A 25997-nucleotide genomic window follows, 5' to 3' on the forward strand; every position below is an offset into this window, starting at 1 on the left:
GGAGGCTTAGCCTACTTTAACACATGGGTCAGCCTCTGGAATTTGGCTATCATTAGTTACATATTAAAAGGGTCAGTGTGTTTCAGTGTCTCTCTCTCACTGAGGTACACTGCAAACAACTTGAATCCTCAGCTATACTTCAGAAGGTTATTCAGTAGGTGAACGCATAAACTTATAAACGGGTCAGATTACTTTTGCCTCCTTTTCAGTCAGACCCATTCTATTAACTGGTTAAAAATCATTCACTTGTGACAGTTTTAAATACAAGACTTTTCTTCTTGTCTGACCATTTTCACTAATCTAAAAGGAATCGTATCCCTAATACTATTTCCAAAACCGTTTCAGTTTTGATTTGTAAGATGTAGTGAAAGATTTAAAGGCCTACATTGTAAAACTGGGAACGAAACTCCTTTTTACAGAGAGTATATTAAACAAAATTGCCTAATATAAGCACAACCTAACATTTATGCAGTTAGAATATCCAGAGCCAGGAAAGCATTAACCTCTCAACAAATAGCCATACTCATGTCATATTGTCCTCTTAGTTATGAATCAGAGCACACACTGGCTCATACTAGCATTTTTTTTCAAGGTCAGAAGATGTTGCAAAAACTAGAGTAAAATATTAACTAGTTAAGTGTTTATATTGTACCCTACTGAATAGACTTGTACAGTCCAGCACTTCACATACATACAACATACACTTTCACAGGGCAAACCACCTGGATATACATACACTCTCTTCTGCTGATAAGGATTAAAAATTCTCTTGATGGTATTAAAAAAAAAAAAAAAAAAAAAAAAAAGAAACCTATCTGACCCCACAGGCTCTCATCAGCTTTCAAGAAGAAAAAAAATTAATCCCATTAAAATAAATAAAGAATCCAGCTCTGCCCCTTTCCCTCCTCAACCCAGACTGAAATAGTTCAAACTGGGTTCACAATGGTATCAAATCACTACTATACATAAATCTGGTTTTCCTCTACCATGTTTAGATATGATGCAATCCAACTCAACACTTTACGGGACAGTTTTGGACAGAGGCTTTCTTGACACTACATACAGTATAAAAACATCCATCTTTAGTGTGCTTTACTGGCATGTTTCTTATTCTTGCTGACAACAAAGCTACAACCAAACAACCTCCTTTTCATGTACAGGACAGAGAAAAGCAATTCAAATCTGTCTTCCACATTTTCCATATACTCTTCTACAGTATATTTCCGGTGCTGATTCTTATTTAAGGATCCTTTCCTTCCACTACGACACTTCTGTTTGTGCACTATTTTTCTTTTTCCCCAACCTCTGCTGTGTTTGCAGGATCATGGTGGAAAGTGATCAAATCACCAGGCTTCTACAAGGCTAGTAAAGGAGGACTGAGAATGGAAAGACTGGAAAGGGGGTAAATCAGGTCATGAAAGAGGAAACATTGACATGAACCAATAACTCCACTATCCTTTTACTCTGCATACAATTTAGATCACTTACTAACTGGTTTCCAACATATAAACCAAAACCAACGTTATCTCAACATAGTAAAGGCTGCTTCAGGCAGGCAAAGGAAAGAAAATTCACTAGCGGTACGCTGAATCCTAGATGATCTTCTCTAAGCTGTGCAACTTGTTCGAGTTGAGCAGACCAGACTTAGGCACAACGCTCAGGATGCAGGTGAGAGATGAGCTATAGATGTATGTACACAAGGGCATAAGAATATTCTTATGTTCAAGTCATTCCTGTTACACAATTTGCTTTGTTGCTATCAAGATGATGTACATATTCAGATAGTTATTTACTGTAACCCCAAGACTCCACATTAGAGTGGAACAAATTAGTTGAGAACTTATTATTTTTACAAGTAAAATTTGAAATAATTTTCCATGTGCATCATTTTACAGTTGTATACATTAATCTATCACTTTACATACAGAAGAGTCTCTGCAATGCCTTACAATCAGCAGATGTCTTTATCCTCAGTAACATGGCAACCACAGTTTGGTGTTCACAAAGCACAGCAGTTGCTTGTATTTTATTTTACATTTAAGCTATATATTCCAGCCATTTCTACAAGAAAGGCACACAGATTACATGTCAGCATTGTTCACAGCACTTAATCTATTTTTTGCTAAGCTTATAGTCTATGTGGGAGAACTTACTAGCTTTAAAGAAGAAATATATTATCAGGTCAGATAGAAAAGATATGCTACTCACTTTCATCTCAAAATTCTTTACCTTGTAACTTCTTTTACTGAGCTAGATTCACCTAAATTCACAATTACTTCATACTGATGGAGAATTTTTTTTTAAAATCAAAGCCTTTTCTCATATTTGATACTCAAAATTATAAAATTGTATGTATTTATTTATTTTAAAGGAGTGTATATTTAGTTTGTAACATGGGAAGAAGGTAAAAATGGATTTTTACTGTTCCTATCACTTGCTCTGCTAAAATTCCTGTGTTTAATCACACCAAATACATGTCAGTCAAAGCTCACATGACCACAGGCTTCATTGCATTCTTCAAACGTGTTGATAAATGAATCAGCTTCTAAAGTTTGAGCATCTCTTCTATTACTCTGTGGATGAAGTCAGAAGTATTACAAACCCTGAATAAATCAGTCAAGATCAGGCTTAGATAAGCCCTGTTGTAATGTGATGGCTACAGCTTTCTAGAGCATTTTGTGCATCATTTGTGCAGCCTGCTTTTCAAATTGAGCACAGCTGTGTAGTTTGCAACTGTGCTTCCCTGAGCTGGTACAGTTTCAGGGGAGCTTGAACTGGTTGCAGTTTGCTGCAACTTTCTACTTGCTGTATTACCTTCCAAAATTTACTTCCAGATTTTACTGAAACAGTGGCCCTTCATCTAGTGACAGAGCACTTGTGGTTAAATAGCACAGTTCTGGCCTCTTGTGTTGGAGGTTAAGATTAAAGAATATAAACCTTCGTATTACTTTAAAATCAGAAGAAGATTCATACTCATTTCTTCTCTAGCACTTGCAGTGATAAAGTCATCTCTCATTAACTAGAAAGGTGTTATTTTTTAATTTCTTACTAAATGAAAGGTATATGTTATCCTACAGAAGTATGTTACAGAGGTGGAAAACTTTTACTAAACAGAAATAGTCTGATCTCAGTCTTAATAAACAAGCAACAATGTTAAGAACAGTCACAGTTATTTCAACACCACAACTGAAAGATGTAACACAAAAATGATTTAGCTAGGTAAATTCTAGCAAAGAAAATAAAGAGCTCAGGATCTCTGGTTTTATATAACAATATTTATCGAAAAGCAAACAAACAAACAAAACTACCACCATACCAACAAGTATGAGACAGTACAGCACGACAAACATCCTCCCCTTTTATTCTCCCAGTCTGTGTTTCCAATACGATTTAAAACAGATCCACACAGGGTTTTAACAACACAGACTAACTGTGCTGTGCATCTGCCTGTAGTAGCTGGAAAATTCTGTTGATTTAACACTGGCAAAAAAATGACTTCCTTTCTCCCAGTAAATACTTCCTCTGGGGCCTAACGCAAATCAGCTTTATTCAGTGTACTTATCTGGGTAATAAAGAAGTAGCATAAGATTTAACAACCTGGTACATACAGACTCCAATTTACTCTCACTTGTGAAGTATCAGTATAATTATTTTCTGTATGAAAAACACTTACACCATTCACATACTACTCTTCCTCATTAAGTGTCCCTTTCCACTTATCTTTGATGTAAACTTCTTGCATCTCAGCAACCAGTATACAACTTTCCACCTCGTAAAAATGCAAAAAGTACTTAAAAAGTCAAACAGCTTCGATTACATAAACCATGATTTTCACACACACAGCTGGCTATCCCAGACTGATTATAAAATCAAAGATTAACATCTTACATAAGATCAAAGCAGATCGCTGATCTAACTCCTTGTAGAGACCAGTTATATTTTCCTGAGAGGTAGCTTATCAAACACAAACAAATAATCTCAAGCAGTGGGCATAGAGATAGCTCTGGATTTCAAAAATCATTAAGGATACTAAAATCTTCCAGTTAGCATTACAAAAGCTTCTCTTAAAATAAAGAGAAACATCACTCGAAGTAGAATCAGAAGAGCAAAACTTGCACTTAGAGCAACATGAATAAGTTAAACTTTTGAACATCTTAGATAGACTACACTGTGCAAATTAAAAAGAAAAAAAAGCAAAAAAAAAAAAGCTATTTATAACTACCTAAGCCACAGCAATCCAGTCATAGAGCCATTTCCCAGACTATCTTATTGTTATGCGAAACAGACTACTCTTTCATTTCTTGTCAGTCATAATTACAGTTCCACAATTGAAATACAGTAAATTACCATGCAGTAACTTTGAGAGACGGTTCATTGAGGTTAAGCTGTCACTACAATTACTGTATAACCCAAAATGTTAATTTAAATGTTCTAGTTTTCTTTCAAAGGAAAAAAATGAATTTGGTTCAAGCAGCTTAGATGAGTCAAATATCTTCATAATTAAGTAAATGAAGAGAAACAAGATATTTAAACAGTCGATCAATCTCAAGCAGAAGTTCTAGGCTGTGTAAACAAGCCAGTGCAAATAAATTTCTCTAACTTCTGAAGAAAACTGCACATCTAAAAACAATCCTTTTAAAGAATACTCTTCATCTGAATTCATCTGAATGCATTATCTATCCAGTATCTTTCACTTGAGATCCTATTTTGCTCATAAAGCACACAAAGCTTTGCAGACTTCTTTCAAGCTTAATTCCAGTTCAGTTCTACACCATGTTTACAGTCATGACCAGGAGGATTAACTGCAACTCACTCAACATTACGGAAGTGTGGGGGAAAAGGTACTAATTAGAAGGTTCAAAATTGAACATTTCTAAGCATAAAATTGGGCATACAATTTTGATTTACGCATTTGTCAAGCACTGCTTTCTTTTAGAAAATTTCTCAATTATTTGACATAAAATTAAAGGGAATACAGAGAAGTTAAATAATTGTCACTGCAAAAATAATTACTCTAAATTTCACAATAACTGTCCCCTCACTGAAAACAGTTCAGTAAGTTTCCAGGTACTGTCTCTGTAACGATAACCTCACAAAGAACATATTTTGATAAGCAGTACCAAATAAGCACCTGGAAACTGTTCCCTTTTTACTCCTCAGAAAGACTCCCTGGCTGTTGTTGGAAGAGAACTTCATTCTTGTTTCCCTCCTTGCTGGATTCAGACACCCACTCTCTGCTGCTTTCCTTGTGCTGGTACACTTTTAGCCACCCAGTAAACAAGATTAGCTCAATAAAACAACACAAAAAACCACTAGTAAGTAGTTCAACAGACAAGGTGGGACAATGTAACTAGGGAGTAGAATGCGACACAAGGAGCTGACAGAAAGAACAGAGGATGGCAACAAACTGCAGAGAACTGCTAGAACAGCCAAACTATAGTATGAGCAAGGCACACTGGCACTCTTCAGAATATGCTCAAGGTTTCAGTGAAGCCATTCTACTCAAGACAAGCAAGCAAGAAGTCCTCAGTAATGCCTCATCCGTTCTCTCTCAAAGTTTGCAATGAAGCAAAAATAAGCACATAGACAAAAACTGTTTGAAGAAAGGGTCACAACTTTAGCTACAACAAAGAATCAAAACACTGCTTAAGTATGAAATAATGCTCATTATCAGAAGCTAAGCATCTCCTGGCCCAAATCTTTATCTATTTATTTTGCAAAAAAAAAAAAAAAATAGGATCTCAAAGCTTCTAGTATGGTACATCTGTGATAATTTTTTCCCTGTAAAGATTGATTATAATCATATCTCTCACCTCCATTGCTCTCTCCAAGCTCTGTTGTAGATTTAGCAATTCTTTATCGTATTGCTCTTTGAGTTTATCCATCTCCGTGTCATGGCTAGACACTTCTTCTTTTAGTGCTCCTTTTAAAGCTGTAAGCTCCCGCTCTCTCTTTCTCAAAATTTCTTCCTGTTGATCTTTTGCAATTAATATTTCTTGGAGATCCTGCTTCATTTGCATTAGCTCCTAAAGAACATTAAAATCAAAATTAAACACAATTGTATCACAGATGGCTCCAATGTCTGTTCTGTTTGTTTTTCAGAGAGGACAATTAAGAATAAGATCTTTGAGGCCAATTTTGCTTCTTATGACCAACATACTGTTTCAACTTTTACAGAATGCTAAAAATCAACTGAAAAGTAAAATTATTAGAACTGATTAGGATTATTAGAACGGTAACTCATTTTACAGGAGGGGTCAATATATCTGATGCTACAGAACCATAAAAAGATTTTGACAGTGCTACACGTTATACTGGATGCAAATAGAGCAGGAGTCAAAATAAGGCTGCATTTTAACAACTCCCTCAGTCCTACCTTCAGTTTCAAAGAGGTAGATAAAAACAAAGATCTTTGTTTCCTACACTGTAAGAAAAGTGAATGCAATAAGTCCTCGCTGGCTTTTCTGCTGGAAAGAATAAAGAATGTTGCTTCCACAAGTTGAAACAGTTTAACTTCCAGAGGTGCTTCTTCCCCACCAAAGCTATGCCTCAACACCCTTCCCCTACCCCCCCTCCCCAGTATTCTCCCTAGAAATAACTTCCCCTTGCCAAATTCCTGGGAAAGAAGCATGTGGTCAGTGAATCTTTTGTGGACAGTTTTCAACTCTGCTCTACTAGACTCAGCTCAAACTTCCAGCTGACTATCAGGTAAGGCACTAGCTTAATATTTAAGTTTCTTAACAATGGCCAACAGAATTGAACGTTACAGAGATAAGCTAAAGCATGTTTTTCTCCTACTGTTTCTTGGTTTCCACTCTTTATGCAATTATTTTGACTTCTATTACTTTAAAACTAACCTCAATAAGAACCTCTTTTTCCCGTTCATCAGTATGTTTTGCGTTATCCAGTTCATCATGCATCTCAGAGAGCTGGTCTTGAAGGTCTCTGATCTCAGTCTGGTGTTTTTCCTGCTCCATCTTCACTTGAAAAAGCCTCATCAAGAAAAACCAGAGGGGATTTTTTTCTTTTAATTATAGAAATACTAATTTGTTCTTTCAAGTTGTAAAGGAAAAACAAAACAAAAAATCCACTTATTTACTCCCATGTTCCACACAAGGGAACAGGACGTGAGGCAGAAAAATAAAACATAAGAGAGGAAAAAATGAGAGCTTTTTTAAATAGATATTTAAGTGGAAAGCTAAATTGTATTTTAAACTTTGTACAATATTCTTGACTATAGCACTCAAGTGTTTCTGTATTTTAAAGATTTGAATTATGTGTTATGACTACAAAATATTAAAAGATATTTGTACGAAGAAAAGGACTATAAATCAACAATCTTTCTTTTCCTCCAAGATATTCCCAAAACATGCAATTTTTAAACAGCAGAAACATTTTGTACAATAACATATGTCACTGTTGGATTCCATTAATAAATTCTGAGGGCACGGGTACCTTAATCTAAGAAATTTAAGTTATAAATTCCAATGAATGTGTTTTCTAGAATGAACTCACTCCTCTAGGTTTTGCCTGAGTTCCTTCTCATTTTCTTCCAGCTTCTTTTTTAAGGCATCTTTTTCACTTATACTTTCATCAAGTCGGAGCTGAAGGTCTTTCAGGCTTGCTCGTGTAGCATCTCTCTCCTCTTTGCAATTTTGCTGATTCTAAATTTTGTACATAAAAAGTTAAGCAAGATAACAGACTAAGCAGAAATACTCATTTTTTTTTTTATTGCTTGAAAGGAGTCATTTCAAGGCTTTGATTTTTGTAATTTGTAGAAGTATTTATTAAGTTATGAACATTAAAATCCTGGAATTTTTATTAAGACACAGCTTTTCAATTTTTGTGAGATATGTGAAAAGTGACATTTCCTCCTCCTCAGTTTCAAGAATATTGATTCTTCCTAACAACTCCAAATGCAAACTGAAAGAAGCCAGTCTGTCCTTCCCATATCCTCAGATCGTGGCTGTACTTAGGTACTTTGGATTCAGCACTGAAATAATGCTTTAATTAATAAATAGCACCTGAGTAATAGTTTGTCTCCCATTCCATAAAGGCGTAACTGCATCCTGCAGATTAAAATCTGCCTCCGCAGGTATCTAGGAAATTTTTATGTACATCTGCCTAATATTCACATTCACGGCTCCAAATTCATTCTCAAGTACTGAAAAGACATTTCTTAAAGAGGACAGCTGTTACACGAAACTATATTTTAAAAAAGTCTTCTGAAATGCATAGGTGGACATTTAGAATGGGAACATTTAGATGGAAAAGAATATGAAGCAAAACAGTTCCAATTACCTGATAAATCTACACACATTTCAGCCACTCACAGAGGAGTGTTACTGTTCTCTTATCGTAAACATACTGGCTTCCATACACGACAGTTTAGAACACATGAAATGCAATGAACCCTATGATAAGCACCAACAGTTTACAAAACATTCCTAATGTTTAAGTCTGAAACAGAATACGCACTGGAAAATTGAACAAAAGATACCATTTCCTTCTGCACAACATTCAGCTGATCAGTTGTCACTTTCTTAGAAAAGTATATTTGAAATATTCATAAGCTTTATAACAAAATAGTACAGTACCGTGATTTCTAGATCCAGTTTTTTCTGCAATTCTTCCACTTTCCTTTCAAGTTCAGTTTTCTGCTCCACCAATGCTTTTACTTCAGCTGAAGTATCAGAAACCTACAATTACACAGAGATGCTTATTCCTACAAAGCCAAGATGTTCTTTGACAATTTCATTTTAAGATCTAAAGAGAAACTACAAGCAGTACTAATATGGTGTAGCATCAACTGCCTGAGATCAGCTGGGATTTTTCACACAAGCTAATATTTTCAAAGGAACCGTGATTAGATTTTCATAAAGCTTCTTAGTAATTGCTGAAGGCATGTTGACAATAGTATAGAAAACATTGCAAACCTAAAAAAAAAAATTCAAATTAGGCAACATCTGAATTAAATCACTCATACTTCAGGACAAATAGTTTAAAAAAAAAAAATCACCTGTGTTTTTCCAGCAGCTCTGGACTTTAAAGTCTGAATTTTCTCAAAAACCAAGTTGACTTTCCTCTTTGTTGCATCATCATTATCAGTGCTTCTAAAATACAAAGAAGAAAGCAACAATATGATCAAAAGCACTGTTTTATTAGCATCAAAACAAATTAAAAGTGTCCAAACCATTGAAAAATCACCACTATAAAAACAATCTACTATGAACAAGTCAGAAATTATCTCAGCGACGATTTCATTAAATCCTCTGAAGGAAGGCTGTTAAAAATTTCAATTCCAAATGTTTTCTAAAAAAACATCACTGAACTCTTTAATTGCAGCTCTCTTCTACAAGACTACAACTGTGGAAAGAATGGTATTCAGAATTACTCAACAAACATACCGAAATTAAAAGTAATTACTAACAGGTTTCTCAAGTCCTGACTACTGCACCATTAGGTATCTCTTAAGCAGCTGCCAGAGCTACATCAGCACAGTTGGATCAGAGAAACATCAGAAATGCAAAGAAATATGAGTGCATCATGTATATCCTAATTTATTGGTCCTTCCTTCCTCCCTTTTTAATAAGTTGTCATTAGAAAATGCAACATAAAAAAAGTTCCAGTTAGAGAATTTATTCCGTGCACAGAAACAAGAAAACTTCTGTCCAACCTTAAAACATAAGGTGTTTTTTTGTTTGTTAAAAAAAAAAACAACATAATAAATAAATAAATAAAACAGTAAGCTTAAACTCCCATCCGGTGTGATTTAAATCCTTCACAGACTTCAACATCACATGAAGTCTAACTCCAAAATTATTAAAAAAAAAAAAATAATTCCGATTCACAAATTTCAAATACTTTAAATCAAATCCTGAATAATACCTTAAGTAAGTCTTGATTAGCTGGGTGTGTCTACATCCTATAGTGCTTTACTGGACACAGCAAAGATATAAAACTACAAAAGAGTCATTTAATTTAGTTATAGCTTTGATTTTACAGCTTCAGAATTTAAATGTAATTGAAAATAAACGCTGAGAAAACACAACCTCCCCTCCAAAAGTTCATTATGTTTACTAACCCTTCTTTAAGGTAATTGTAAAGTATTTGTTTAGCAGTCTCTTCATTTGTTTGGTGTGCAACATCTTGCTGGCCTTTTAAGAGATCAGGTGTTGCCTGAAAAGACAAGATAAAATGTCAAAAAGCCTAATCCTAAGAGTGTAGTACATACAACCCTTACAATTAAAATCACCATTATATTCTATTATGAAGAAATCTATGTTCTGTGGGCCTCAGTTTCACTAAGATTCTTTGGAATTTGGGCTTACTGAAAGAAGGAAGCTTACATGACACCAAAAGATAGAGCATCATTTTGTTTAGAGCTGCACAGATTTCAGCATTCTGTTTTTGTGCATTTATGATAATGAATCATCACATCATCAGTTACAGTAATCTTCCTTGTCTCTACTATCTTCTTTCACCCAGACAAGATTACAATTGTTTTCAAAAAGTGCTTTCTATACCCTCAACTATGGGACTAATTTTTGTCTTTACAATACTTATGAAGAATTCTGCTATCTTATTTGGAAGTATTAAATGATTTGAGTTTGTTCTTAATGAATAACAGAAAAACAGAATAAAAAATTTAGTATGCTGCAGGGCAAAACATGCAGAGTAAATTCAAAATTACCTGTATATTAGGGACGGATGAAAATGTTTTTAGAGAAATCTTTTTGGCTCCTGAATCGGGTGGAATTGTGATTCTGTTTGGCAACAGCAGAGTAGAAGTTACTGTTCTAGCTTCCTCCCTCTTATTCTGTCCTGGGAGTGTAGATGACCTAAACATGAAACTCTCAGTATTATCTCCATTTTGTTTATGATGCTGCAAAGAACTGAAATGACTGTTCTGAGAGTCTTTACCAGGCATCTGCACCTTTCCAATACTTCGAGCAGAAATTTTAATCTCTTTGGAAGGTGGTTTCTGATCTCTGGATAACTGCTTCTGGAAGCAAACTTCAGATGGTTTTAGCAAGTGCTCAGTTGACTTACCTAAGCTGTTATTCACTTCACCCAAATAATCTGAATTTATATCAAGCTCTAACGACAAGGCACTGTCAACGCTTCTTGACCTTTTACGATCATCTGGATGAATCCTATTCCTTTTTCCCGGCCTACCTCTTCTGTGAGGATCAACTTTTTTATCAAACTTCTCAATTAGCTGATCTACTCCTGGAAGTGAGCCAGTGTCAATATCACGACCAGTTCCAGGCAAAAATGGGATGTATCTTCTGTTTTCATGTCGATTAACATTATCTGCATAGATCGCGTACTCTTGATCATCAAGTAAAAACCTGTATAACGAATTTGCAGAAGTGGGAGTAGCTGATGAAGATGATGATCTTCGTGAGTCCAACAATGGCCCAGATGAGTCTTGTCTGCGGAAGGGAAGAACATCTGGTCTAGGTTTCCTTGTTTCTGGATAAGCGGTAGGACTAAGACACGGGGATCTTCCTGTAGATGAAAACGATTCTGAAACACCCACCTCACTGGGGCTGATTATGCTACCAGGACAATCCAACACATGCTTGTTTTGGTCTTCTATGTCCACTGTCCTGTTCAAATGTATTTTTTTTGAATTTGCTTTGGTTGACTCTGCAAGATATGTATTTGTTTTCTGTAAGGATACTACTTTTGAAGAAGAAATCCACGGCTTTACTTCAGTTTTATCTTCATTTGCAAAAGATGTAGATTTACTGCACACAGAAGACTGGTAATTTTCCAAGTTCAAGTTATTTTTCTCAGGATCATAAGGCTGTAAAAGCTCAGGATGTCTCTGAAAGTTTAACATGTTGGAGGATTTCAATGCTCCATCTTTAAAATCTGATATTCCATTTTCCTTTTCATCCAGATTGGATATCTTTAGGCTTTTAAACGTACAGGGTTGCACGTGCTGTGTTCCAGGAAAATTTGTGCGATCATCGTTTTTATCCTCTAATTTAAAAGCAGTATTGGAGTCTGTGATTGGCTGGCTCATAGTCTGAGAAATGACCTGCTGTTCTTTTCCAGAAGGAGGAGGATTTTCTGACAAACATCCTTCTGTATTGTTTAGTACTATGTAAGGATGTCCATCAATTCCTTGGACTCTAATACTGACACCATAAGTTCCTGTCTTAGAATTTTGCCCATTTCTATTTTTTTGAATGTCCTCACTTGCAAGTTCAAGAGTAACTTCGTAGTCCTGCTGCTTAAAACCAGCAAAATATGGCTCCATGATTGTCAGAGGATTACAGCTGAATAAAAAAAAGTTGAACATTTAAAAAAAATTTTAGATTATTTCATTAATTACTTTAATTAGCCATTCAGTGCGACTCTGAAGACTAACATGCAATGAAATCAGTATACAAGCTATACAAAGCCCAAAGCACATACACTGTGAAACAAACACATGACTGACCAATTCTGGGTCAAAAGCAATGTTATATTATGAATGCAACTGGTATGACATAACAGTTTAGATTGCCTACACAGAGTTGGTGCTGTTTGCTTTGGAATCAGGTGATTTCGCATATAACCAACCCTAGTGCAACTTTTTGAGTTAAAGCAATTCTTATTTTGAGTATCTCCACTACATTCACTGAGACCGCACCCTTTGCGAGGCACTGATGATTTTACAGCCAACAGTTAGTATCAGCCATGCTAACATTTAAACATAAGCCCAGGAGAGCAAAACACAACCAGGCATTTTTACGTGGAGAGTATTACGTAACTACAGCACTGCCAGAGAGGTCAACATCCTCATGCCTTAGAGTTGCGCTTATTTGTACTTTGCTTTCAACACTCGTTTTCAGAAGTGGAAATGTCACTGTTTCCTCTAGTTTTGTCACTCTATGGTGATTTTTATTTCACTCATTTTGCAGAAAAAATATAATTTCCTTCTAAAGATATCTGAAAATAAACTTTTGAACTAAGCTGGAGAGTTGGGTAATCACTGAACCTTGACAAACCCAAGATCACTAAATGATGAATAATAATTAAGGGGAAACTGAAACAAGAGGAAAAACCCCTGCAGTCATTTTACTCATTTAGTGTATGAGTGTGAACCATTTCCCCCAGCTACTCAAATCAACAGCAGAATTTATTTCTTTCTTCCTGAGAGTGAATTAAAAAGTTTGGTTGAATATTAACAGTATTATTCTAGTTTCCAACCCATTCTTCTTTCTCCCCATAAAAACCTCTTCTTCTCCCTAAAAATCAGCTCCAACTCTTCCTCAACTGTACGCTTGCTTCATCTGAAGAAAGCAGCATATGTAAACTTGTCTCTAAAAGCTATAAAAAAATAAACGTACACCTTCTTTGTGTGCATTATAACAATAAAACCTTATAGAAATCAAAGTTCTAAGATCTTTTTTTTTATATAAATCATTTTTTTCTTAACTGTGAAACATACATGCATGAAAATACAGCTGGGTCTATCATTCAAATACCTGAAGGCTTTACTTAAGAGTTCTTGTTTCGTTGATTGTCAAGCTACAGTGGATGAACTACATAATATCAAAATGTTATTTTATAGTACACAAAAATGCTGGCTCTGCAATATTGTAAACTTTTTTTAGTTAACATTTTAAAAAAAGCCTTGATGGTTACAGTCATTTTTACACATTTAAAATCCTGACAGCATCTCAGGCTTCGGCAGGCTTCGGCTTACAACAATAGATAAAGACTGAAGCAGAGACTCTCCCATATACCTGCCCCACTCCTCCAGTGGACTTCATCATCATAAAAATTGGAACATTCACAACAACTCAATCACAAACGTTTTCATACTACAAATTATTGAAATTCTGACATCTGATAGAGGTAGTAGATGACAGCTGGGGGCACTGACAGCTACAACTGTCCAGTTTTAATCCTCTTTAAGTCTGCCAAAGCTACCAAATGTTAAGACAGAACAGTGTTTACTGTTACGTTTACGAAAAGAGGTTAGATATTTTAACAGGACTTAAGAAGCCATTTTTCCTATTCCTGTAGCTGCTTCTTGTTTTTTAAGTAACTACTAGAAGACAAGAAAGTGGTTTTTGGTGGGGTGGTTTTTTGTTGTTGTTGTTATTGTTTTTTAATAGTGAGACAAATTCTAAGTTCAGGTTTTCTGGCACAATAACACTTTAAATTAAGTAATACAGTCCTGTTAGTAGTTTTATTTGTAGTCTCAAATGATTTTGAAAAAGAATACAAGATAATTATAAGATAATACAAGGGATTTTTTTTTAAAGCTGGGGTAACAATTTTGCATAAATACTTAATTCAGTAGAACACTGCCATATTATTATTTTACAAGATCATTTCTTATCTGCTTTTTGTGACGAAAATATCACAACAGCATATACAAATTAACTAGGACATATAATAGATAACTACTTCAACAAATTATTTTATTTTGAAAATACTCGCTAAAATGACAGATACAGTCGAGGACATGTAATTACCACTGTTTTTCGGACATGAAAATTTCAGCTGCAATTTAGAACAATAAAAGTATATTTCTATCTTCTGAACGGGAGCTTTATCTGTTGCTCATAACAAGGCAAATTTTATTGAGCAACAAAGTTTACCTGAAAACTTGCAAACATTCAAAGAAAATAAACAAGATCACGGTTGTCTACAGTTACAACATTAACTTGAGCAGCTGGATTTACTGGTCAACAAGCTCAGTAAAGACATTAGCTGAAGCACATTCAGAAGATCACAGAATTAAAGATCAAGGAAACAGTGTCAGACATAGTGATTACTCTGTACAAAGTTTACACATACAATTGGAGAAGATTCACTATATTTCCCAGAAAATTAATTTGAAATTTCAGCAAAAGGGTCATTTTCAATGAAATAGCCCCTTGAAAATTGTTCAGAATACATGGGTTTGACAAACGCGTTACTTCACTTCAACACTGCATTTTGCCAACTGTTTTAAAACAACACAGACCACAACGCGCAACCCCCGAGAGCAGCAGTTCTGGCACTCTGTTATCTCAGCTGTACAATCCCCTTGTTCTTCTCATGACAAAGCCAACAACCATGCAGTTACACAGCGACCCAGATCAGCTTTACTGAACCGGAAAAAAAAAGAAAAAAGGTTTCTATCAGATCGGCAAGTGAGGCACCATGGAATGATGGGATCACCTACTCTGGCAGCAACACGGCCTTGGAGCAGCTTAAGGTGATCACAAAATTCCAAACTGAATTTATGTTTTAACTACATTTTCAGGGGACAAAAATATTTAAACATTTCGGGGGGGGGAGGGGGACACCAACAAAAACCAAACCAACAACAAACCCTCCATGGCACTGAGAGCTGTTCAGGCCTTTCTTTATAAAGTAAGCCTTCATAAGGGCTTTTAAACACTCGTTTTAAGTAGTGGCCTCAAATTGGCATGATAGCCGTCGGTAATTTTACCCTTACCAAGAAACGGTCAAATTTTTCTTAACCATTTATTTTTGCCACAACCAGAAAATATGACACAGGAGAGGTTCTAATGTCTGAAAAGTCAGTACTTTGCATTTTCTTCTGTAGCAGTTTGTTCTACAGTGGTGACATGATACCTTGCTAAGTAACACAGGAGAGGAACACTGAAGGTTTAAGGGGTCAAAAACTCTTTTTTTAATGCCTCCAAAACACGTCCTTTCACAGCTAACGCCACCTGTTTTAATACTAGCTACCATGAGTTACTTGAGACACATCTCACAAAATAAAACCCATGTAATTTGGAACCCCTACAGCTCTCCCTGCCAAAATGAATAGAAAAGAGTGCCTTTGAGAAACATGCCAGAGGTGGCTGTTTCCTTCAGCAGCTATGCAGCCTTCTTAACATTGTGGCATGGAATTGTGTCCACTCATCCAGTTCAGTTCTTATTTAGCCAAATCTTCAAGACAAACTTGTCCAAAAATGAGGCTTCCCAATCTGCTAAATGCCACGCTCTGCAAATATAGGAAGCTTGTTTTCTTGTCTCCTGCACCCTCGTTACTAAGCATGCCTCTAGCGTACCTGCAATAAAGCACCTCACAACCTCACACTTTTTGCTTCTAGCATGCAAGCCAACTGGCTGCACTGGACAGACAGAGCTCCTGGGAGAGGATACAGATATGCTGACTGCCATGTGGGTACACACTATTCCTAGGTCCCACGGCCACAGATCCCTCATGGATACTGTGTTACAATATGTGTATTCTCGTCTCGCACACATCTCCTGAAGGAATGTGTAAAAATACAAGGGATCTAACTCTTCCACTTTTCCCAGCTCTCTAGGACTCTTCCCTGGCTCTCTTGAGGACAGAAATACAGGAAATCTCTCATATCCAGTATTATAAGTCTAAGACTCCTAAAACTAAATTAGCTGAATATTTTTCATTAAAGGAGGATTAGGACATACCACTACCTTCTTTCTGGAAGAGTGAATTTAGATAAATGCTCTTGTCCTTAAGTTATTTGTCTTTTTTAACTAACACTTGCTCTTGGACTAATGAAAAAGAACCCCCAAGCCATAGACTTTAGAAAAATTCAAACTTACGTAGCTTTATCCACACCTCTTTTTTAACAGTTAATGGATGCTTACTCCAGATTTTTACACACACACACACACACACACACAGCAAAATGACAGGAAGGAACTGTAAAATTTGTCCTCCCACTTTACACAACATTGAGTTTGCTTTCCAGCTGACTGTTCAGAAAGCACCAGCAACAGCAAAGTGGGTGCTGGGTTATTAACACACGACAGCGCTATGAAAAAAAGAACAGGAAATAACTTCGGGAGAGAAAAGGAAGGAATACTGTGAGGATACAGAAAAGGAAGCAGATAGGATAATTCATGGAAAGACCAAACCTGTAATGTTTTTGCACTTGGTGGAACAAGTGTCATAAATAAGCCCTGAATTAGGGCATTAGGGGAATCTAAATCAGTGCCAATGCTACCCACAATCTAAGGCTTTCTGCAAGAGGAAAATGGGCCTCTTAGTGGGGGAGTATTTCAAAATTTCTGAATCAATTATTTTCACTTCTATTCCATGAAAAATATCATTCTGTTCAGATTTCAGACAGCAGCCTAGGGATGCTGTCAGAACTTCCTACGTGAGGAAGAATTCAAAATAACACTTTTTTCCATAGCTCTTAGGAAAAGCAAACAGTCATGATTAGGCTACCATGGATTACTTGTATTTCATACATTTCTCCTGAAAGGTAGTGGTTAAGTCTTGGATTTGCTGCTTTTAGAGATGACAATTTCAGTTTCAATTCTGTCCAAATATTAAACAATCTTATTCAGGCACTCAACTAGTAAAACATAATGTTAACAGCCACCACTTCAGGGACAGGAAAAGAGCTGTCTTTGAGAAAGACTGAACAGAAAGAACTATTCACAGCAGAGAGAGTAAAAGCTGGGTCTAACAATACTGCACCCTTGCTTGGTTTATACTCCCTCTGGCTGAAAAATGTTGTGTGAGAGGAAGTCTAAGTGTCTCAAGTTTAAAACATATTGTTATCTCCGTGAAACTGTGTGACAGATCAGCTAAATGCTTGAGCTGTGTGACAACAAACAGGTTTTTTCTGTCTATTTATTTATTTATTTCAAAAGGAAAATCTGCTTCAATGGCTGTGAGTCAACAAGACATTTTGGCAGATCCTCAGGTCTCATAAATTGTCAAAGTTTACTTGAAGAAAAGGAAATATGCGTATCCCATTTTCTTAATCTACTATGTATGAATTCAACTAAGTCATAATTTCACAGGATTTATCCCCAGAAGAAAAATTATATGACCTAATAACCTCTCTTTTTGAGTGGAAATTGAAGTCTTCATTTTTGATAATGATAAAAAAATACTCAAAAAATCTCAACATTTCTCACACTATTCTGAACTGTATTACCACCGCAATATAAATGCTGTATCATTAATTTAAATGTTCTCTTTTTCTTCATGAGGTAATAATTCTCCAGACTCTCCCAAATCCTAAACAAAAGGCAATTGACCAGAAACCTAAACACATTAAAATACGAACAGAGAAGACAACCTACATCTGAAATAGTTGCAAGAAATCAATTCATGTCTTCTGTCTCAGCTTATCCCAGGTCACACAATCTCCAGCATTCAGTAAAATCACTCGTGGAAGATGGAACACTACACTTGTTTTTAGCTGTTGGTACAAGCTTTATGTAAGCATAAATACTGGCATAAGTGTACTTACACCACTGTGCTGTTCTGTCTCCCACAGAAGTTAACATACACCTGCACAAGCTTTTTTTTTTTTTTTTTTTTTTTTTTTTTTTGCCAGTATCACTGAATCCAACCTACTGGAGCTATCAGTTTGCACATCACGTATCCTGACACCACTGCAGTACAATTAACTTTTACAAACTAAAAAGCAAGCAAACAGCAAAACTTTGTAAGTACTTATCTCAGAATTAATTATATACAAGCTATGACCACACACAACTTTTTTTTTAATGACAAATTCTAAAAAGAGAAGGTTAAAACAAGATAATAGTCAAGATTACTTTTCATTGTATGTAGTTTATTCTAGTTGATCAAATTCTACGGTTTCATACCTATTGAAGAATTGACAGAAACAATAACTCAGTAACACAAAGATACTTACAGATTCTAAAAACAGTCTGCGATTTCAAATACAATAGCTGGTTTGTATCCAAACATCTGATGTGATCATACTCACACCACAAGAGGTTCTATGTTCTTTCACTACATTTTCCTCCAATTGTCAGTCTTAGAAACTTTGTATTTTGTTCCAAAGGAAATTATGTTATTACATCCCAATGATACCATTACCGTTTAAATAGAAGAGGGTGTATCCTGTTGATATTTCTACTCAGACAAAAAGATCAAGTTTGTTAAAATTACAGCGTCTTTCAGAAAGCCCTTGTAAAAAAAAAAAAAAAGCAACCAGAATTAATGCAACCTTCACAGGTGCAGCCAGCATAACCTTGATTACATGAGTGTAGCTGATTCCTAAATAAATTTGAGGAGCTATACTACTACAACTGCTTGCAGAGACCAAGGTGTATTCCTAACCTATAGGAAGACATACACAAGAAGGTTAATCTCTAAAGAGATACCTGCAAGCATTTAAATACAAAAACTACACATAAAGGAGGCTTCAGGAGTCAGATTTACACAGCAAAGGTAAGGCCACAGCTTCATGCGCATTTAATCTGGTTATGGCTCCCATTTTTCTAATGTTATGCTTTGTTTTAATTACACTGTATTCTTCAAACATTAGTCTCTTTCAGAGAACTCTACCACGGATTTTAGAACTTCAATACACCGTCTGAACTGTGGGCTCTGAGCCCAGCTACGAGACAAGAAGATGCTATCATCATGGTTCAGTCTGAAAGGAATATACTTGAGCAGAGGGTAGAGACTAGATAACTCCACGGAGGAAAGCAGCTTCATAGCGTGCTGGACTGCTCCAGGAGATGCATCACTTGAAGGACTTAGAAAACCTAAGCAGACAGAGATGCACAGTGTTAAACCTGCTTGTACACTGGGCTTCAGTTGAACCAGTTCTCACAGGTCACCACTCTTCTCACCCTCACACGGGAACAGAGTAATCGCTGGGGGGGAGAGAGAGCTTCATTATGAGGCTTCAAGTGTTTGAGGAACTGTAACGTAACATTACATACCAAGTGTTCTTGTAAATAAAGGCTGCTGCTGAACCAATTAGGGGAGCAAATACTAGACATTTGTTGTGTTGATGTAACAGCTAATGGTCTGCAAATGACTACATGAAGGCGTATCCCCCGCCCAGTAACAGCTTCTGAAGGTCTAAGAAAATATTCTGAACTTGATTCGCATCACTCACAACATATCCCCATATCTAGAGATAAATTCTACCCACTTCTACCTTTTGTTCGTGTTAAAATAGATCACAAATCATTACCCACTTCTGAGTGGTTTTACGTGCAGAAAATACATTTTCCTTTTCTATTAAACTTCAACTGCTCGTAATTATTGAGAGAGTTTATGTATGCACACGTACACGCACACACATATACACACGAATGTGCACGCAAAGGCAGCCTACCCAACAAGCCTTCTGTTCACAGTACATTTACACGCTAGCTACGATAAAATGGCGTAAGTAATTTACATACAACTAAAGAGTTATTAAGTTCTGCAAATTCCTGGAGTAAAACTCTTGTCGTGCTCAGACGGCTGAGTCATTCGGCTATTTGAATGGAAATGACTCCCAGCACGCCTGCATGACAGAGCACGGGGACCCTCACAAAAAGGGGCAGTTTTAGACATAACTGGGGCATCCTCCAGTCTTATCAATCTTGCTGGCGCTTTTTGGTGGTGTTTTTTTGGTTGGTTGGTTTTTGTTCGTTTAAGAAAGCGCTTTTCAAAACACCTCTTCATCTCAAAATCAGAGAGCAATGAGGAATAAACAAAACTAAGCAGAATATGACAAAATTATTAGAGAATATTCATTATTACCGTCAATCTAGTTAGTGGGTCTTGGAAATACAGAAGATGGATCAATTTAATTTAGAAAACAGAGTTCATGTTAGCAAAGAAATAAATAATTAAAAAAAACAGTTTAAGGCATACATGGAAAAATTACACTAGGTATTTAAAATGTTTAGCTACGGATTTCATCATCCATTCTATTTCTCATAAACCAGAAGGTTTTAAGGCTACACTTGGATGAACTCCTTCAAGAAGGCTGCCAGCTCTGTTGGCAGAGATGGTACAAGGTCACAGCAATACACTGAGCTCTAATCCCAAACACTGGTGACTCCATGACTACCACTTCACCAGATCTTCAATACACACATTCCTAACATGTTAATTTCTCGGGTTTGAGCATTAAATTGTTACACTCACACATCCTGAAACATACTACTATTTAGATTTAACTCCCTCCAAGAATCAAAGCCAGATTTCTGAAATGTGTTGTTTCCAAATGAGCTTGTCTGAAACAATACTCCATGAACACAAAAAGTACCTTTCCTCTTGCAACAGACTGCTAACAAAACATTCTTCCACGGGGGAATTCTCCATCCTTTTGTTAAGGAAGGACTGAAACATCGAAAAATAATTATTTATTTCAAGCATATACTCCCAACACAGCTTTCAAGACTTAGAAAAAACACCTATGAACTGCCAAACCTAAGCTGAGGACATGTCAAGACAGTACCGTCTCATCCAGTATGCAGTTGGTAGGAACAAAACTGGAGAATTTCTATTATCTTCACTGCATCTTGACTATTCCACACACTCAGTTGGTCATCTCCATATTGTAAAGAAGTAGTTCTTTGTAAAGGCTAGCTCTGAATCACATCATTGAACTAATCAGGTAGAAGATAACTCCATAGTAATACTAAGAAGGAAGAAGTAGGGCAGACAGGAAGAAAAGAAAGAAGTACAAACTTCTTAAGTAAGTCTGCTTCATCTGAATAGACAGTTAGTAGCTCTATCGTTTCTGCTCCTGTTCCGACTTGCACAGAGATGCTAAGCTGCAGAGGTGGGAAAAGTGGCCCATCATTTTAGTGTCGATTGTCATCTTTTGGAAACCTGCCAGCATCGGTGACCTTGTCCATATATCTGCGATTTCCACTCTATTAAGACAGGCAGACACTACAGAAAGCTGAACGCCATTTTGTATAACCAGGCTCACGTGCTTGATATTAATAGACACATTTTCGTGTTTTCAACATAATAAAAAGGCAAGATAACAACATCATACCACTATGACTACGTGTTCAAAAAGAGCAGAAATAGTGAAACATCAGGCTGGCAATGAAACAATGCTGGACTACTTCAAGGTAATTTCTCACGTCTGCAGAATTATTAGACCCCCAAATCCTTACGGTTGGTATTTTTACATTAGAATCTACCCACTGTAGTCCAGACTTACTAACCTTCTTGCAACAAGGCTTTGCAAAAATGTTCAACTCATGCTGCTTCACAGCAATTTAAAAATTCAAGTTCGAGGTCATGCCACTTCATCTACACATTTCAGATTACGTTGCAGACTCTAGTCAAACCAGTTTCACCAATACTCCCAGAAAGATCAACTTCCTATTACACAATGCAGAAGAAGAAACAGAGTATTGTCACAAACTCTTTGTTTCTGCCTTGTCACCTTTTTACTGTGGTAGAATTCCTCACACAGGATCCACCACTGCACCACAGAGCATTTTTACCACGAATTAAATTCCATATCCCCTGTATGTACCTCATCAGAGGAAACCTAAGTGTATTCTCAAACATTTTATTAGTGATAGTGAGAACCTAATACTGAACAGAAACTGACATAGGTTGGTTTGCTCGGAGGCAATTCAGGCAGCCTAAAACAATCTCTTTGGGATATTACCACAAATTCTATAAGCAAACAGATTAGCAATGAATGCCCCTCCCTTTTCATTACTGTCATAACATTACGGACATTTGCAAAAATAATCCTCTCTAGTGGGTTTAGAAACAACGTCATCTGCAATTCAAGGTATGCATCAACCAACCAGGACTTCTTTTCATCTACTAATACATTTGAAAAACATCTTTATATTTTAAATAGACACATACGTAACATATCAGGTATTTAAAAGAACTCTCAATGTTAACCTATTAAAAAAACCTTCCTCTACTAATAGTTATCATTTATTATGTAAAAGATAATCCATCTTAACATCACACATTAATTTTAAATCAAAATTAGAAAAATTGCTTTCTAATGTTACACTGAGTTTTCCATTTAAAGTCTGTAAACAGACACACAGATAACAGCACATCTTTCAGAAGACTGTACGTGCAAGTATAGTTGACTACGTCCCAAAGAAAAAATAATATCCAATAAAAGCATTGTAATTGCCACTAATAACACGACACATTTCTTTACCTCCTTGGTATAATGCACTACTTATCACACTACTAATGGTACATGGTACACCTCAGTACTCATTTATCTTTTCCCAAAATAAAAGACCTGAGTTCTAACTTATACTCCGATTTTTTGAAGCAACAACAAAATCTTATTAGCTGCATCATACACCTCTTACATTATTCAGCAGTAACCAAATCTGCCTTAGTGTGCAGCGTGTGTATAAAAGAATTTATTCTGGGTGAGGAAAGAAATTCCATCACATAATGACATGTCTAGAAAATATAATTGTTAGCAAAACAAGTTCTCACAAACCACCTTGAAAAATTAATCAGTGTTTTGGTTTTGCCATTTTAATTATATTTTTTATAGAAGTTTTGAAGGTCTGTTAAAACTTGCTCTATAGGGAACCTTAACTGTGAGTCTTGTGACAGTTTGTTGTCAGAATAAACATCAGACACTGAATCCCTCGAATTCATATGGATATCATCTGTAATGATACCACAAATCACTGTATCCTACGGGGTTTCTGATTCATCTACAGGATTCATCTCATGAATGTATGCAAATAAACGTTCAGATAAATAAAACCACCTCCAAGGATAGGTTTCCACTACTTCTACCTTGGTAACTGTTCCAACTCTATTGCAGTGAACTTCAAAAACTATTTTGCTTTAAAAGGAAAAAAAAAAATAGTACAAAGAAATTTGACACTAAAGCAAACTTACAGGCAAAAGATAAAAGCTGTACAACTGTTCTTTTGTCAACTGCAGATGCTAATCCAACTCCACCACAAAAGCTGTATCGCAGCATCGATCTCCCAATAAAGTTGTCACCAGACGGGAGGGATATAAATCATAAATCAGATGCAAAGTTAATCAGGAAGCACAAATGGCTGAAGTGCCACTCCGAGCCCTTCCCATGAATGCGAACACACAAAACGCGGACACACCCTTTCGTAAAAAAGACGCCAATTTGTGGAGTAAGACGGAGATGAAGTCGGAGCGCCGCTGGCTCAGGAATGCCGGGAATCCCGGAGGAATGCGTGCGGGCACGGCGACCTGCGGGCTTTCCGCGGCCCTCCGCGCAGCGCCCGCTCACCTGAGCGCGGGGGCCGGGGCAGCACCGCCTGCGGAGGCACCGCAGCCGCCGCCCGGGCCAGAAGAGACCCCTCCCCTTTAGAGGAGAGAAGTTCAGGGCTCGCTGGAGGCAGTTTTCCCGGCAGCTGCCGTCCCCGCGGCCCGCTGGCAGCGCGCCCCTCTCCGCTCGCCGCGGCCGAAGCGCTGCCCCGAGGGGCGCTGGGGGGAAGGCCCGGCGCTGCGCTGCCTGCCGAGCGGCACGGCCGTGCGGAGAGCGGCTCCGTGCCTCCCTCGCGGCACCCCTGGCCTTCGGAAAGCGCTGCGCTTAACGGAGCGAGGAGGGGGAACGCCAGCGACCCGCGGGGAGTCCCTTCCGCAGCCCGGCGGGCCCCGTCCCCGGTGCCCTCCGCCCGCCCGCCCGTCCCCGCGAGGAGGTCCGGGCGACGCCGTGCCGTCTCCCCTCGGTTTCCGGCGCCCCGTGCCGCCAACCGCTCTCCCTCACCGTTGCCCTCTGAGGAGGATCCCAACGACTCGGAGCCGCTCTCGCCGCCGCCCCCGCCGGTCCCGCTCGCCGCCGGAGCCGAGCGCGGACTGCCCGCCCCTCCTGCGGGGGAGGGGGTGCCGGGGCCGCCGGGCCGTGCCGGGGAGGAGCCCGCGGGGGCGCTTCCTCAGGTGAGCGAGGGGCTGCCTCGTGCGCGCGCGGCGGTTTCCCGCCCATTGCCCGAGGGGAGCGTGGCGCGCGGGGGCTCGTGAGGCGCCCGCACACCTACACGGCACAAACGGAGGAGAAAACCTCCCTCCTCGTTTGTTCAGCCTGCGGCAAACGGTGCCGGGACGAAAGGGGGTGGCTAGGACGATCCTCTAGAGCAGCAGCCCAGCCCCCGGCCGACGTACCGTCGGCTCGAGGCCGCCTGACAGTCGGGCGTTGTTTTCCTTTACGAGCGCGGCGTGGGGGCGGCGGGAAGAGCTGAGGTAGCTCGGGTTTGAACGTGTGGTGGTGAGCGAAGCGCCGCGGAGCCAACGGGGCAGCACGGCCGTCCTCAGAGAACGAAGCCACCAGTGCCTCTGGGCACACCTCGGCTGTTCTCAGCATTCCGAATGGTGCTCACAGTGTCTTCAGTGAGACTGGAAGTACAACAGGTTGCAGATTCGCAGGATAGCCTACTTGTGTAGCGAGACTTGAAGTGCTGCCACGCTGCAGCAAGGCTCCCTGACCTACGTGTGAAGAAAGGCCAAGTGCTAAGGAGCCAAGGTTTACAAGTACGTCATTAAAAAAAAGACAACAACAAGAAGCACTACTGCGAGTGCCTATAAGCATCTCACAAGAACTGGGCCTCATTTTTTTCTACTGCCAGAAATTTGTTTCTTACCATACAGTTTGTATGGTAAGAAAAAAAATGCTTATAGCAACTGTATAGGTGGGGGAAAAAAAAAGATGTGTTTGTGTCTGGGGCATAGAAAGAAAAATGCAGGGCAGTGAACAGAGAAGGAAGAATGCCATATATAAACAATGAAAGCCACTTGCCGAGCTGTTCTGCTGCAGGCATGTGGATAAGCACACATCCTCTTTCAAATCCAGCTGTACCTGAGGTCACTGCTCCTCAGATTTCTGCCAGAGCTGCTCTGCTACCTCTGATGCGTCTGCCAAAATAAGCTCAGTTAGCAAATACCTACAACATAAGCTATAGGGAATTGCATGTATTTGCTATAGAGAATGCCCCTGTCTTAATTAGGATGTGTAAAAAGAAGTTCAACAGGAAGAGGAACTGCTCCCCCTACAATATCAATAATGCCATTTCTGGGGCACAACACCCAGTGTTAGGGCCTGTGTTGGAAAATAAACTGTTGAAGTTCATACAAATCTACAACAGGATAGAAAATTGAGTTCTGAGAATTTATAGAAACACACAAACTCTACTATTCTGTATTGGTACCTGCAAGAAAAACAATAGTTTGTGACAGTACACTATACTGATGGTTTATCCGTAGAACTAATTATAAACTGTGTCAATTGGACAAATTCTAAATAGTT

At 38.1% G+C, this 25997-nt stretch overlaps 1 protein-coding gene and 1 long non-coding RNA gene across 10 annotated transcripts in view; one reads left to right on the forward strand and one right to left on the reverse strand.

Moving 5' to 3' along the window:
* Positions 1 to 24597, reverse strand: part of CGNL1 (cingulin like 1) — a 54221-nt gene extending 29624 nt beyond the window's left edge. For 4 of the 5 annotated variants that reach the window (XM_021406837.1, XM_021406836.1, XM_021406834.1 and 1 more), the window contains exons 1-8: positions 24468 to 24597; positions 10694 to 12293; positions 10085 to 10179; positions 9020 to 9113; positions 8598 to 8699; positions 7516 to 7664; positions 6858 to 6993; positions 5814 to 6026 (exon numbers count right to left, since the gene is read on the reverse strand). In XM_021406837.1, the coding sequence (XP_021262512.1) occupies positions 5814 to 6026; positions 6858 to 6993; positions 7516 to 7664; positions 8598 to 8699; positions 9020 to 9113; positions 10085 to 10179; positions 10694 to 12274 (2370 nt within the window). In that variant the 5' untranslated portion in view covers positions 12275 to 12293; positions 24468 to 24597. Of the gene's footprint in view, positions 1 to 5813; positions 6027 to 6857; positions 6994 to 7515; positions 7665 to 8597; positions 8700 to 9019; positions 9114 to 10084; positions 10180 to 10693; positions 12294 to 23614; positions 24412 to 24467 lie in introns of those variants that run through there. The other variant, XM_021406835.1, reaches the window with a different exon arrangement.
* The window catches only part of LOC110403542, a 61783-nt gene continuing 60321 nt past the window's right edge, over positions 24536 to 25997 (forward strand). For all 5 annotated transcript variants that reach the window (XR_002441718.1, XR_002441715.1, XR_002441717.1 and 2 more), the window contains exon 1: positions 24536 to 24637. This is a non-coding gene — a long non-coding RNA (uncharacterized LOC110403542). The remainder of the gene's footprint in view (positions 24638 to 25997) is intronic.

Source organism: Numida meleagris, chromosome 9, assembly GCF_002078875.1.
Source record: "Numida meleagris isolate 19003 breed g44 Domestic line chromosome 9, NumMel1.0, whole genome shotgun sequence".
Classification (NCBI taxonomy): domain Eukaryota; kingdom Metazoa; phylum Chordata; class Aves; order Galliformes; family Numididae; genus Numida; species Numida meleagris.